The sequence below is a fragment of the Lactuca saligna genome, chromosome 3 (genome assembly GCF_052625555.1).
Source record: "Lactuca saligna cultivar CGN05327 chromosome 3, ASM5262555v1, whole genome shotgun sequence".
Classification (NCBI taxonomy): domain Eukaryota; kingdom Viridiplantae; phylum Streptophyta; class Magnoliopsida; order Asterales; family Asteraceae; genus Lactuca; species Lactuca saligna.
This window is the reverse complement of record NC_136419.1, coordinates 172,958,995-172,973,258: the sequence shown is the minus strand read 5'-3', so window position 1 is coordinate 172,973,258 and position 14,264 is coordinate 172,958,995. Positions and strand designations below refer to the sequence as shown.

At 33.1% G+C, this 14,264-nt stretch overlaps 1 protein-coding gene across 3 annotated transcripts in view; it reads right to left on the bottom strand.

The window, feature by feature from the left end:
- The window catches only part of LOC145037485 (myosin-14-like), a 68,556-nt gene that overhangs the window by 3,495 nt on the left and 50,797 nt on the right, over window positions 1-14,264 (bottom strand). Inside the window, exon 10 of one of the 3 annotated variants that reach the window (XM_078986160.1) lies at window positions 2,772-2,873. The exons of the other annotated variants lie outside the window; for them this stretch is intronic. Coding sequence (XP_078842286.1) covers window positions 2,844-2,873 — 30 coding nt within the window. The 3' untranslated portion in view covers window positions 2,772-2,843. Of the gene's footprint in view, window positions 1-2,771; window positions 2,874-14,264 lie in introns of those variants that run through there. 3 annotated transcript variants of the gene reach the window in all.

Here is a 14,264-nt window from a genome sequence, read left to right as displayed (position 1 = left end):
CTCATTCATGAGTTCTTCTTAATGGTTCATGGTAAATCCATCAACTACCAAATTGCTATATCAGATCTTGAATCTAATAAATTACTTTAAGTTATGAACATTGAGATGTAATCCATGTCTAATAATCAAGTGTTGGCTTGATTCATCTTCCTCTCTATAGCAAGAACAGAAGGAGTAACTATATATATATATATATATATATATATATATATATATATATATATATATATATATATATATATATATATATATATAACAAAGACGCGTTATAAAAGGATTTTCTCATACTCATTTAATTGACTATGATAAAACATTTTCAAAAGTAGCTATTATTAGATGAACAATGATATTATTTATTATAACTATATATTCATAATATGAGATATGACAAATACATTTCAAGAAAAATTGTTTTTATTATTAGACACCTACTAGAAGATGTCTATATAGATTAGCCTGTAGGTTTTCTTCATCCATGTTATCTTAAGATAAAGTTTAAGCCTTAAGATCCATTTTTGGATTTACAAAGCAAACATCTCAAAGTTTGAATCATCATTTAATACGAAAACACAAGGTATGACTTTATATCAAAATGAAGATAGCATATTTGTTTACTAACAACTAGTGGGACCAATAGTGATATTCCTAATGTTGTATGAATGAGATGTTCTTAATCACAAGAACCTACATTCTAACTATGCAAGGCTCTTTCTACTTGACTTGGAGAAAAATTGTAAGATTAAAGACTTAGTAAACACAATATACATTCTTGGAATGTAAAATCTATGAAGATAGATAAATATTATTGTTAATGTTTTAATACCTTTTGCATATGTTGACAATATCTTGAACTAAATCAACTTATAGGATTCTTTTAGAGGACACTTGAAATTACCACATGGCATCATTTTGAGAATACCTTAAAAGGACCTAGCATATCGGATTGAGCTAGATAACATGATTTATAATCTATTTGCTTAGAAAATAAATTTATCATTTATGCCATATTATGTACAAGACCTAGTATATGATCATGTCAAGAACATATCATAAGATACCAATCTTATACATGGGTAAGTTATTGGATGATTATGAGAACACTCTAAGAGTACTTCAGAAGAACTAAGAGAGTGTACATGAAATAATGAGAAGAAGATCTTTAGGTAAAGAGCTACATAAGAAGCTAACTTCAAAACAAATATAGATATTTATGAATTATAATTGTATTATGACTTTATTATGGAATGAAGAGTAAGTTTTGTTGGAATGAGGTCCAAGCAAAACATAATAGCACAATGTACTACAAAATAAGAATACACTACTACTTCAAAAGCTCTAATTAAATATGATTGGATGAAAAACTTCATTGAAAACCTAAGTTATGTCCTTCCATGCTGGGATAACCTAGAAATCTTTTGTGACTTCGAGAGCATACTTAATATAGCTAAGAAACTCTATATCACATAAGGACACCAATCATATTCTATGAGATATTTAACTATACTTAGAATAAAGTTAAATATGGAGATGATATTATTAACAAAATTCACACAAATTAAATTTAGCCAGGCCCATTTATAAAGTCTTTCCTTAAGTGAAGTATGAATGATCACACTTCAAGTATAAGACTTTTTTATTCTAGAAATGGTATTTGAATTGAATTTAGTATTTGCGTATTGGAACATTAAGAGAACGAGTATTATATATTGTTTTGATACATTGGGATACGATCATCACATCAGTACTTGTTGTGGTCTATATTAACATGTTTAATCTATGATTAATCTTATTATTTTAAATGTTAATAGAAAGTTATAGTTGTGGGAGAAATTATGAGGCAAGACTAATATGAATTAGATTTGTTGACTCTCACTAGATGAATGTAGTCAAGGTTTTTTAACGTAGATTCATAGGTACTTGTCAAAGAGCAAGTATTGGACAAACTCATATCAGAATCACCTTATATATTGTTGTTATGAGTGATACTTGACTAAATGGTAATATCTTTGTATCATTAACATTTGAGATACATAGTGGGACTTAAGGGTAGTGAGTGCTATGCGTTTATATGGTAAAATGTTGATCCTTAACCAGTAAGTTATAAAGTCTACTTTCAAGTGTGGTGTGACGTATGTAAGAGGATTATGTAATCAAGATGGTATTTGTTCCTCTTATGTGTTGTGAGCTAGACAAATAATGCGTATTACCCAAACATTAACAAAAATGATATCGATTGTGATCAAAGTCTCATGTTCAATAGGATGTCTATAACAAAAATGATATCGATTGTGATCAAAGTCTCATGTTCAATGGTACAAAATCACATATTACTTGGGGCAATGAAATGTTGGTAGATGTTCACTAATATCTATATCAACTTGTCATGTATCTTGTGCTAGTGGGACGTTGAAAGATCTTTATGCCCAATGGACATTATAGAATGATATTGTTATATTATATAAGATCTTAAAAAGGATCACACTAAAAACAACTTAATGATAGTATATTATTTATAAGAACTTGTTTCTTGATAAATACTTATATATATATATATATATATATATTATTTATATGGATTTGATTCTTTATAAATATTATATTTCTTTTATTACCTAGAAAATATTTATTTTAGGAAAACAATATTTTTCTAACAAAAGTATCAAATAAAAACACTTGAAATGTATTATATATTTCAATAGTTTTAATATAAACTTAAGTCGTTTAGTTTATATAAAACTTGACATGATTTTTATATAAATTAGAAGACTGTTGACCACTCCTTCTCCTCTTTCTTACTCATGGTCGAGGACGCCCATCAAGTACGTGGATTTGATGGTTTCTTCTTAATTCTTCCATGTAAGACTCCTCCCATGCTTCATATATCATGTATAGGTATGGTGTAAGAACATAAACAAATACTTTTTATAAATATTAATAAGAAGTAAATAAGCTACTTATGTGGTTCTTTTTCTCCCTTATGAAATCTAATTTCTACACCTTCTCTCTCAATTTCTTAAAGGTTAAAGACACTAGTTGAAGAATGATTTATGATTTGGCACTCTTATTGAGTTAAAGACACTATATTTGACTACTACCTCCATCAAGTTGAGCTATTGTTGGTGTCCTAGATAGGAAGGAGGTTTTATCTACATTCTTCATTGACTTCCATTCTCCCGAGAGGAGTGAAATTCTTTAAATGATGTATCATTTTCTCTTTCTATGGTTTATAATCTTGCATAGCTTTGCAAAATGATCCTTGGAGGGTAAAATAGTTTTAGTTTATTCAAATCTAAAAATTGATTTTGTTGCCAATCTCATCATGTTTGACTCTATAATTAGACTATTTTTTAATCAAAAAAACCAACAATATAACTCCAACTAAGAAGTATATAAAACACTTGGATAAAACTAAATATTTTAAAATGCAATTTAATATACTTATCTTCAGTTCATGATTGGTTTTATTTTTTAATTTAATTAACTGAATATTAATTATGAAATTTTAAAATATAACCTAGAATTTTTCAAAAGTTTTAAAAATACACTCTTATATTATATATAACATTAAAAGTCTTATATATATATATATATATATATATATATATATATATATATATAAGAAAAGTAAGTCGAACTGCTAGTACACCTCATTCACGAAGCCGATCTATAAGAGAGTTTAAGGAAGCAGCCTATAAAATGACTGTCATTAGGTATCCACTCTTATCCACCGCTCCCTTGGTTAGTGAATGGTCGTTAGTCGAACGGGTTTGATAGGACACTTAATTCTCATTAATAAGTATAATGATATATAAAATAACTAAATACACTTTTATAAAATTCCCAATCTTAGTTACTTTAGGGAAGATATGAATTTGTATGCTAATCCATGAAATTGCACATTGCACTTTATTGGTCGTTAGTGGAGGGTGTGTGATTAAAGCACACACTAATAAGGATTAATAAACAGAAGCAATGGGTGTCTCATAAATTATCATTGATTAACGGTGCGTGTGTGGCTAACCTACACATTAAAATGAGATGATAAATGACATCTACAGTACCAAGCAAATTTCATGGTTATTCACATCTTGTTTATGATCCTCGGTATCCCAGTCACAAATGGAATAACATAATAGAGAGTAAACATACCATTGAAAAGTTCAATGATTCTCAAAAGATCTAGGAATTTCATTCAAAACTTAATTCATTCAAATTTTGTTTTTTTTAGTGAATTTGGTAAATCGTCGTTTACCTACACTTTATATAATTTGCAATTAGATTACAACATCCATTTGCTAAGTTGTAAATTATTTAGTTGGATCCTAGCCTTGATATTTCATTTGAGTGTTCTATTGCGGATTGTTCTTATCTAACTAAAATTTTCTTTTCTACTCTTTTTCAGATGTCTACTCCTTCTGATGCTTCTGGATCCTCCTCCTCCAACAACAACAACAACTTCTCTATGTTGAACATATGTGCAAAGGTGCAATTGGATGGCACCAAATACAACGATTGGATGTGTAACATCAAAATGGCACTTTGTTTTGAGGATAATTAATATGTCCTCGAGAAACCACTCGCTGAGATCGATGAAATAAAGGGCACTCCTGTAAAAAGTAGCTTGCATCATGGTGGCTATAATAATCCAAGAATTTCAAAGACACCATGTGTTGGAGTAGGTGTCTAAGCCCATAGCTATAATTGGTATGTACTTGACAAGAGAGTAACATGGTCCATTTGGGTTGAATATCACCAGGACAATTTGATAGGATGGAATTTTGAGAAAAGGTTATTTATGATTTGTTAATATATTATAAGTTCTAATATATTAATATGAAATCATATGATTTAATTATTATTGATCAGGAATGAATTTGGAATTAATTTTGTGATTAAAAGAGACTAATTAAATGTAAGGGGATTGATTTGGTAAATAATTCATTCTTATGGGGTGGGCCAATGATCCATGATTCTTTAGGTTGAGCTAAACCAATGTTACAACCCATGAATGATCCATGGGGTTTTAAACCCACAGAGCCTAAGGAATATGGAAGGTCATACACATTAGGGTTTACATGGTGTAACCTTAATCTTGACACATTATATAATAAGCCTCTTAGCATCCAAAATGGACATTAGTTATCCTTGGAGTTCCAAGAGCCGATTTTGGTGCAAGAAATACTCTCTCAAAAGTCTCATTTGTTCTTGGTGTGTTGTGATTCCATTTGAGGTGCAACACTTGGGGCACTAAGTTCTTAAAGGCCAATGTCAAGAAGTTCTACAAGCTACAACAATGAGGTAATTTTATAACTCTCTTTTATGTTGACTATGTCATTTCCATGCTAGTGGTAGGCTTAATTCTTTGGAAACAATATTGCATGTATAATTAGAGAAAACATATATCCAAAGAATTTAGGGTTGTATGTACACCATAGGATGTTGTAATACCAAAACCCATTACTATGAGGATTACTAGTCGTATGAGATGAAAAGGACCTTATGGAAAAGTACCATAAGCGAGCTAGTCAAGAAAAGTACGAGGTGGTAAAGTCCTTTATGGTGTGCAAGATGAAGGATGGTGAGTCTATAAGTAAGCACATTTCAAGAATGCAATGATATATGGATAGGCTCAACAAACTGAATGTGAGTTTTAATGAAGAGTTGGCAATCGACATAGTATTGAACTCTCTGCCAAGTTGTTATCATCAGTTCATATTGACCTATCATTTGAACAACAATGAAACTACTTTATCACAAGTGCACAACCTCCTGCGAACAGCTGAAGTGGGAATGAAGGGAAAATGTGTTTCCTCCACTCTTGTTGTTGCCCCTATTTGAGCCATTGGTCAAGGGAAAAAAGTGGAAAGGTCATCCTAAGTTGAACTGGAAGGGAAAGACCCATGATGGGTCGCTTAGTAGTGGACCCAAAGGATGTCCAGTTCTGATGCTCCCCTGTTTCTGACCCAAAGGAGGCCACTAGCTTTTACTACAATGACAAGTGGCATTGGAAAAAAAGTTGCCTGAAATACTTGCAGGACATCAAGGATGGCAAAGTGAAGCCAACCTCGATATGTATTTACACAGTCTTATTTAAAAACTCGTCATATTTTCATTCTTGGGTCCTTGATAGATGATGTAGCTTTCATATTTGTTATAATTTGCAGTGGCTATGAAGAAGTGAGAATTGGAGCATGGAAGGGTGAAGATGATCATGGGCAATAGGAGATATTCACCTGTTACCAAGATTGGAGTTTATAACTTAGTGCGTAGTAATGATTTTAGTTTAGATTTGATGAATTGTTGCTACTCTCCAAAAATGACACGAAATATTATTTCTTTTCATGCATTATTCAAACAAGGTTTTTGATATTCGTTCGATGAGAAGAGTGGTTCTATTTTTGCTTATAAAAGTGGTGTGTTTTAATTTGAAGCTTTACTTTGTGATGGTGTGTATGAAACTGTGATGTGTGTAGACAATTTGGGCAACAATGTATTTCAAATTGATTTTGTCAAATGGTATAGATAAAGCATCCTTGTGGCATTGTCATCTTGGATATGTTAACAAGAAATGCATCACCCAACTCCAAAAGGATGGAGTGTTGGTAGAATTTAACTTAAGGTCAGATAATATCTGCGAGTCTTTTTTACATGGAAATATGAAAAAATCACCTTTCACTGGTTCTTGTGAAAGAGGTGAAGGATTGTTGGATCTAATACACAAAGATGTGTATGGGCCTTTCAGACCCACCACAAGGGATTCAAATCAATTCTATGTGACTTTTACTGATGATTATAGAAGATATAGCTACTTATTTAATCAATCACAAGTTAGAAACCTTTGAAAAATTCAAAGAGCTTAAACAAGAAGTCGAGAATCAATTGGGCAGGAAGACAAAGATGCTTAGATCAGATAGAGGTGGTGAGTATCTTAGTATTTAGTTCCACACCTACCATATGGAATGTGGAATAGTTTCAAATTTGATTCCTCTTAGAACACCACAACTTAATGGTGTGGCTGAGAGGCGTAATCGAACCTTGTTGGACATGGTTCGTTCCATGATGAGTTGAGCTTCACTTCCAATCTCTTTCTGGGAGTATGCCTTAGAGACTGTCGCCAACATTATTAACATTGTCCCACCAAAGAAGGTTGCCAAAACACCTTACGAGATGTGGACATGGAAAGTTCCCTCGTTATCACATATCAAGGTTTCAGGTTGTGAGACTTTCATTAGATGAGAGAATCATGACAATATTGAACCTTGAAGTGAGAGAAGTATTTTCATCGGCTACTCACAGATGTCTTTTGGATATTTTTTCTATAGACCTAGTGAGAACATAGTCTTTGTAGCAAGAAGGGAAGTCTTTCGAGAGAGAGAGAGAGAGACAGAGAGAGAGGGAGAGAGATCATATGTAAAGTGGACATTGGGAGTACCATAGATATTGAAGAAATTCAAGATTTAAATGACGAAATAACTTTTGACAATACTAATGCTCAACCTGAGGAAGAAATTCCAGTTGAACCAATTGACGAGTCATTACCTCTTTGGCATTCTACTAGAGTTAGCGTTCTACCTGTGCTGTACGGTTTCAATATAACCAAAGAAGGCGATACTTTTTTCAGTGATAGTACACTGGTAGATTAGGATGAACCTGCTAACTACAAGGAAGCATTGGCAAGCCCTGAGGCTTCCAAATGAAAAGAGGCAAAGGATAGCAAGATCAAGTCCATGTATGACAACCAAGTTTGGAATTTGGTTTACAATGTACCAGATCATAAGATAGTTAGGCGAAAATGGATCTTCAAAAAGAAGACCGAAATGGATGGAAAGGTACACACTTTCAAGGATCGACTGGTTGTGAAGGGATTTACTCAAACCCCACGGGTTGACTATGATGAGACCTCACCAGTAGCCAAAATTTAATATATTAGGGTGATGCAAGCCATAGTTACATTTCATGAATATGAAATCTGGCAGATAGATGTCAAAACCGCTTTACTTAATGGGAAGTTGGCTGAAGATTTTACATGAGTCATCCAGAGGGTTTTTTGGATGCAAAGTACCCTAATAGATTGTGTAAGCTTGAGAAATCAATATATGGATTGAAACAAGCTTCTCGCAGATGGAATCTTTGCTTTGACGAGAAATTCAAAGAGTTTGGCTTCTTTAGATGTGAAGATGAATCTTGTGTATATGTCAAAGCTAGTGGGAGTATAGTAACCTTCCTGGTATTATATGTTGATGACATACTTCTTATAGGAAACGACATTCTAACTTTGCAAGAAGTTAATTCTTGGCTTGGAAAGTGTTTCGCTATGAAGGATATGGGAGAGGCTTCTTATACTCTAAGGATAAGGATTTTAAAATACAGGAGTAAAAGGCTAATTGGACTTAGTTAAAGTACATACTTGGTTAAGGTATTAAAACGCTTTAGTATGGAGAATGCCAAGAAGAGAGAATTACCAATACGGAGTAATATCAAACTGAATAAGACTTGGAGTCCGATTACCGATGCAGAGATAGCATAAATGAGTATAGTTCCATATGTTTCTATCGTTGGATCTATCATGTATGTTATGACATGTACTTGCCAAGATGTGGCTTTCAATTTAAGCATGGTTAGTCGTTATCGGGGGAATCTGGGTAGAGCTCATTGGATAATGGTCAAGAATATTCTTTAGTTTCTGCAAAGAACTAAGGATTGGGTCCTTGTGCTTGGTAGCAGTAATGACTTAAGAGTAACTGGGTATAGTGACACCATCTTTCAAACAGACAAAGAAAACTTTCGTTCTAAATCTGGTTGGGTGTTTGCCCTTAATAGAGGAGAGGCAACCTGGAAAAGTTCCAAACAAGAGACAATATTTGATTCTACCTGTGAATCAGAGTACATAGCAGCAAGAAAAGCATTGAAGGATGTTATATCATTGAAGAACTTCATCGGAGACCTTCGAGTTGTTCCAGCCATCAAGGAGCCAATGGAGATTTTTTGTGATAATGAAGGGGTGGTTGCCATCACGAAGGAACCAATAGATCATGGCAGATCAAGGTATACCGACATAAAATACCATTTCATTAGACATAGAGTAGAAGAAGGTTACATCGTCGTTAAGAGGGTATCGTCTGAAGAGATCTAGCAGATCCCCTCACAAAGGGTCTAAGTAGCATTAAGCACGTTCAATATGCTAGGAGCATTGGTCTAAAGCATGATATTAGTTTTAGTAGTTAGATATTTGTTTAGAAACTTCTAACCAATGAATGTAATTGACATTTGATGATTAAATAATGGAGAATTGTTTATGAGTATTGTTTACTATCTTTTCTCAATTCTTTGTTACTGTTATTCAGTTTTGCAAGTTTTACTTCCAGAATAATTAGATTATTCAAACATCCACAGCTGACCATACTTTTGGAGGTAAGTAGTGAATCAAGACTGACATTCTCACACCCCCAAACCAGAATGGTGGAAACGTTTGAGGGTGGATGACTTCATGAACAGTATCACAACAAATTGAATAGTAGTGATCAAAGCAACACAACTATCATAATTATAATTGGCAAAATTACATTGTATCCAAATATGGTTTGTTTTAATACCAATTACATTATGACAAAAGTAACTTTTGTGACGCCATAACGTTCCATCCTCAAAATTTTGTAATTACCTGTTAAACAATTCCCTAAGAATACAAGTAGGTTTTGAAAAGGTGTCAACAATTAAGTTGGTGAGTTCATAAGTGTTTTGTATGAGAAAAATCTATAAATTTTTCTTTGAAAATGATAGTGTATGTTTCCAGAAAATCCATTTTTCTTAAAAATGAGTTGTAATGTTAATACCCTAAGACCAAAACTGTATAAGTATTGATGTACTTGAAAATAGTATTATGTAGCTTTATTATTATGTAAAACCATTTGAACGTATCTTAGCCCCATAAACCAAATGTATTGTCAATACCCCCATGTGAGTTATTACAACCATGCTGAAACTAGTTGACCTGCTGCAATGTTCTTCAGGCATCAGAATGTTAGACAATTGTCACCCCAGACCTGCTAATCTAACTGTAGCTAACAACTTAGGTATGAGATTGTACGTCCTGTATAGATATATACACAAGTGTCACACTCTCTTACCGAACTTCTAGTTGCAATTCAGGACTTTAGTGTGTACTCAGTAGGTACGGTGAAGACTATATCTCACAAAATTATATTAACTGGTTTATGTATAGTGTAATGAATACCCCTTTTGTAAGTGGAAACATTATCTTTCCATAGTAAATACATAGTGTAAAATAATTATACCTTTAAATAATTATTTGTATTGTATCCCAAAATGGTAAAAATAGTGTCAATGACCATAATTTTACATTTAACACGAGTATAAAAAAACATTTAGTATAATAAAACCAACTTTTGTAGTTTTTGTCCTTTTGACAGCATTAACCGGTAAATACTGAAATGTAACTTTGTAAAAACTTATTGTTCCCTTTTGGAACAATTAATTCAAATTATGTGTACATGTACAAAAAAAATTATTTTTTGTTAAAATCCACTAGAATGGTGCCATAACTTGGATATCACCATTTTTTTTAGAAACTCACTTTTACATAAATAATAGATTTTATAGTTTTATTTTGTAAAACAAAATCTTTGATATTTTTAACTAGTTTCAAGATATACAACCCAAATGACATATTTTAGTTTACATGCCTCAAAAATGGTGTAACATCTAGGTTAAAACCATTTTTGCTAGAAAACCCATATTTTGTTCATAAAAACTCTAATCTTTATAGTTTTGTTATTATACTTTTTCTTAAGAGGCATATCACATGTTTATACTTGTTTTTCTTAGTTTTGCATTTCAATCCAACATACCGCATATAAATGTTCAAGAAATTAGTAAATACCACCTTTTATGCAAATACTATTGCATATACATCATAGAGATGATGCATCCATAACCACTTGATTTGTTATACAAAGTTTACTTATTTCCCCCTAAAACATGAAAACCTGGAAAATAAAGGTTATGAACTCACCTTGAGTGTGTTTGTGGTTGGAAAAAAAAGATGAAAATGAAGATCCTCAAGCTTTGAACACTTAAAGATGGTTAAAGAACACTTGGAGATTTGGAAACCCTATGGTTAATAACACATGATAATGTGTGTGAATGGATTGAAACTAGTATATTAGTGAGTAAAAACACTAGATTATGGAAGAAATATACTTACCAAAATCTTAAGAACAAACATGGTGGAATTATCCTTTAGAAAGATGGAAAGTTCTTGAGACGAAATAAGAAAATGAAGAAGTAAGAGAAGATGAAGTAAAGGCGGGGGGGGGGGGGGGGGGGGGGTGAGGGTTGGATGGAATTTATGGGGGAGGGGGAGGGAGGGTGGTGGGGTGGGTAGGATGGACATGCATGAATGTGCATTGGTCAAAATTTGTTGGAAAAGGGTGAGAAAAATTATGGCAAAGTCAACTCTTACATTTATTATTATTATTATTATTATTATATATATTTAATAAAAGTGTTGGCCTTTTTTTATAAAAGAAATGATAATTTTATAAAACGTGTTGTTAAATAATGCCAAGTTACTAAATTTTGTATCATAAAAATTTAAAATTATCACAAACCATAATATCATCAAAATTATTTTCACATGGTTTTGTGAATATTATTTATACCACACTAATACATACTTGAATTATCGAATATTCGCATTGTTAATCATAAGTAGGATTATTATTCAATAATTGATGAAAACCGACGTACTTTATATTAATATCTGTAAGTTGTACATTAGGAACATTAGGATCATAGCGCTTATCCTAAAATCCTAATACTAGTTGAATTAAATTGGTTGACCTGTTGACTTTGTTTGGCCCATAATTGACAGTTGTTACATCATCCCCTTGTTAGAAGAAATTTCGTCCCGAAATTTGCACCTTGAGAAGGTTCTCACGAGCTAAGGAAAAGATGTGGGTATTTCTGTCACATTTGGTCCTCCCGTTCCTAAGTGAATTCGGGCCCTCACTTAGCGGACCTTCACTATGGGTATGTGGCTTTGTTTCCTTCTTTTGACCTCCTTATTCATGATCTCCATGGGTTCCTCGACGAAGTGGAGACTCTCATTTACTTCAATTTCATCAAGTAGAATGACCAGAGTCTCATCGGACAAGTAATTCATCAAGTGGGACACATGGAAGGTGGGGTGTACGTTACTGAGTTCCTGCTGTAGTTGAAGTTTGTAAGTTACCAGGGTGGTCCTGGTAAGGATCTCGAATGGCCCGATATACCTTGGATTTAGTTTCCCACATTTTCCAAAACATATCATTTCTTTCCAGGGTGACACCTTCCACAACATGTGATCACCAATCTTGAATTTCAAGGGTTTGCATCGTTTATCTGCACAATTCTTTTGTCAATCCCGAGATACCTTTAGTCGTTCACAGATCTGAACGATCTTATTTGTCATCTCCTATATGATCTTAAGGCCGGTGAGGGTCCTATTGGTCGTTTGACCCCTTAGCCAGTTGGGAGTCTCCAACTTCATCCCAACATAATGGTGATTTGCACTTACGTCCGTATAGTGCCTCAAACGGAGTGGCTTAAATGTCGGCGTGGTAGTTACTCTTATAAGAGAACTTAATTAGTGGTCGGTAAGCGTCCCATGCTTTGCGAAAGTCCATCACACAGGCACGAAGCATATCTTCCAATGTTTGAATGTTTCTCTCACTCTGACCATCTGTTTAGGGGTGGTAACTTATCATGTCGGGAAAAGTGATATCTTGGTCGCTTCGATGATTTGGTGTTAACTTATCATGTCGGGCCCGACCAGGAATAAATTGATGTGTTCGATTAGTAGTCATTTGTCATTACAAATCAGAAATTGGGAAACAAATTATTGGAAAATGAGATTGATTTTGTTCCATGTCATTTTTCCACATGATATCTTGCAAAATGGAGGATTATATAATCACTTATCTTAGGACACGTAACTATCTAGGCCAGAGTTCGACATCGGCTTTGAGAGCTACAATTTGCTAATCAATTTAGAAGGATATACTGGTAACTATAGTTATTAGGCTTATCCAAATGGGAGACTGTTGGATTAGGTGTCCAAAACCATAACTATAATTGGTATATACTTGAATTAATAGTAGCACGGTCCTTTTGGGATGCCCTCAAGACTAGTAACTAGGAAGGATGATTTTTGAGAAAGAGGTTGATTTATTAATTCGATTAATAAATTGAAATAAGTAATTTATTAATATATTCTGAGAATACTATATTAATAATAAATAGTAATATTTAATTAATATTTATTCATAAATTAATTAGAATTAATTTTAGGATTAAAAGAATTAACTAAAAGTGTAGGGACTGAATTGTAGTTGTTCAATAGTTTAGCAAGAGGCAATCTAGAACCCTCCATAGGCTTTGGACGATTTTCTAGAGACTTGGGGTTTCTAGAATAGTCTCTTATGGATAATCAGGAAAGTGGATAATTACCCGGTTTAAGATAATCTTGGATTTGGGCTTATCTAGGTTTTCCTGACTGCACTATAAATAGGGTTGATACCCTATGATTTTTAGCTACATGTTCTTAAACAGTACTAGTTGAAAATTGCAACTTACCTCCTCCTTCTCAATCATTCTTCTATTACTAGTGTTGGGTGTGAGTCATTAGAGGCATGACAATTGTGACGCTTCTTCTCAAAGTCTCAACAACACTAAGGATTTGGATTTTTATTGCTATATAACAATCAAAGGTATGTTTTATAATCCTAATTATGTAATTTTGATTATATACTAGTGCTCTAGGGTTTCTACATTGTCTGTTCAATTAGAGAAAACGTAGATCGATTTTAGGGTTGCATGCACACATTGGATTGTTTATTATGCTCAAAACCCATCCAATATGTCATTGACATGGCAGTTGATGAATACATAGATGACGTAAAGGCTATGTAAGCTAGAGAGAAAGTATGAAACATTATAGTTGAGGTGGCATCGACATTAGGGGGTTTGATTGGTGTATCAAATATAAGTGGTGTATATGGTGATCGAAGAAAAATTGAGGAGATAAGATCTAAAGTCTTTGAAACTCTCATCGATGAAAACATTAGATAATGTGGGTGGTTGTCTTAAGACCAAAAGTAAAATTGGTCTCGCCAAAGACAAAATGTAGGGATATAATATTTTTATTAGAATCAATGTGAAGATAGTAACTTTAGTGATGGCAAAAAATCCAGTAATATCGTAAT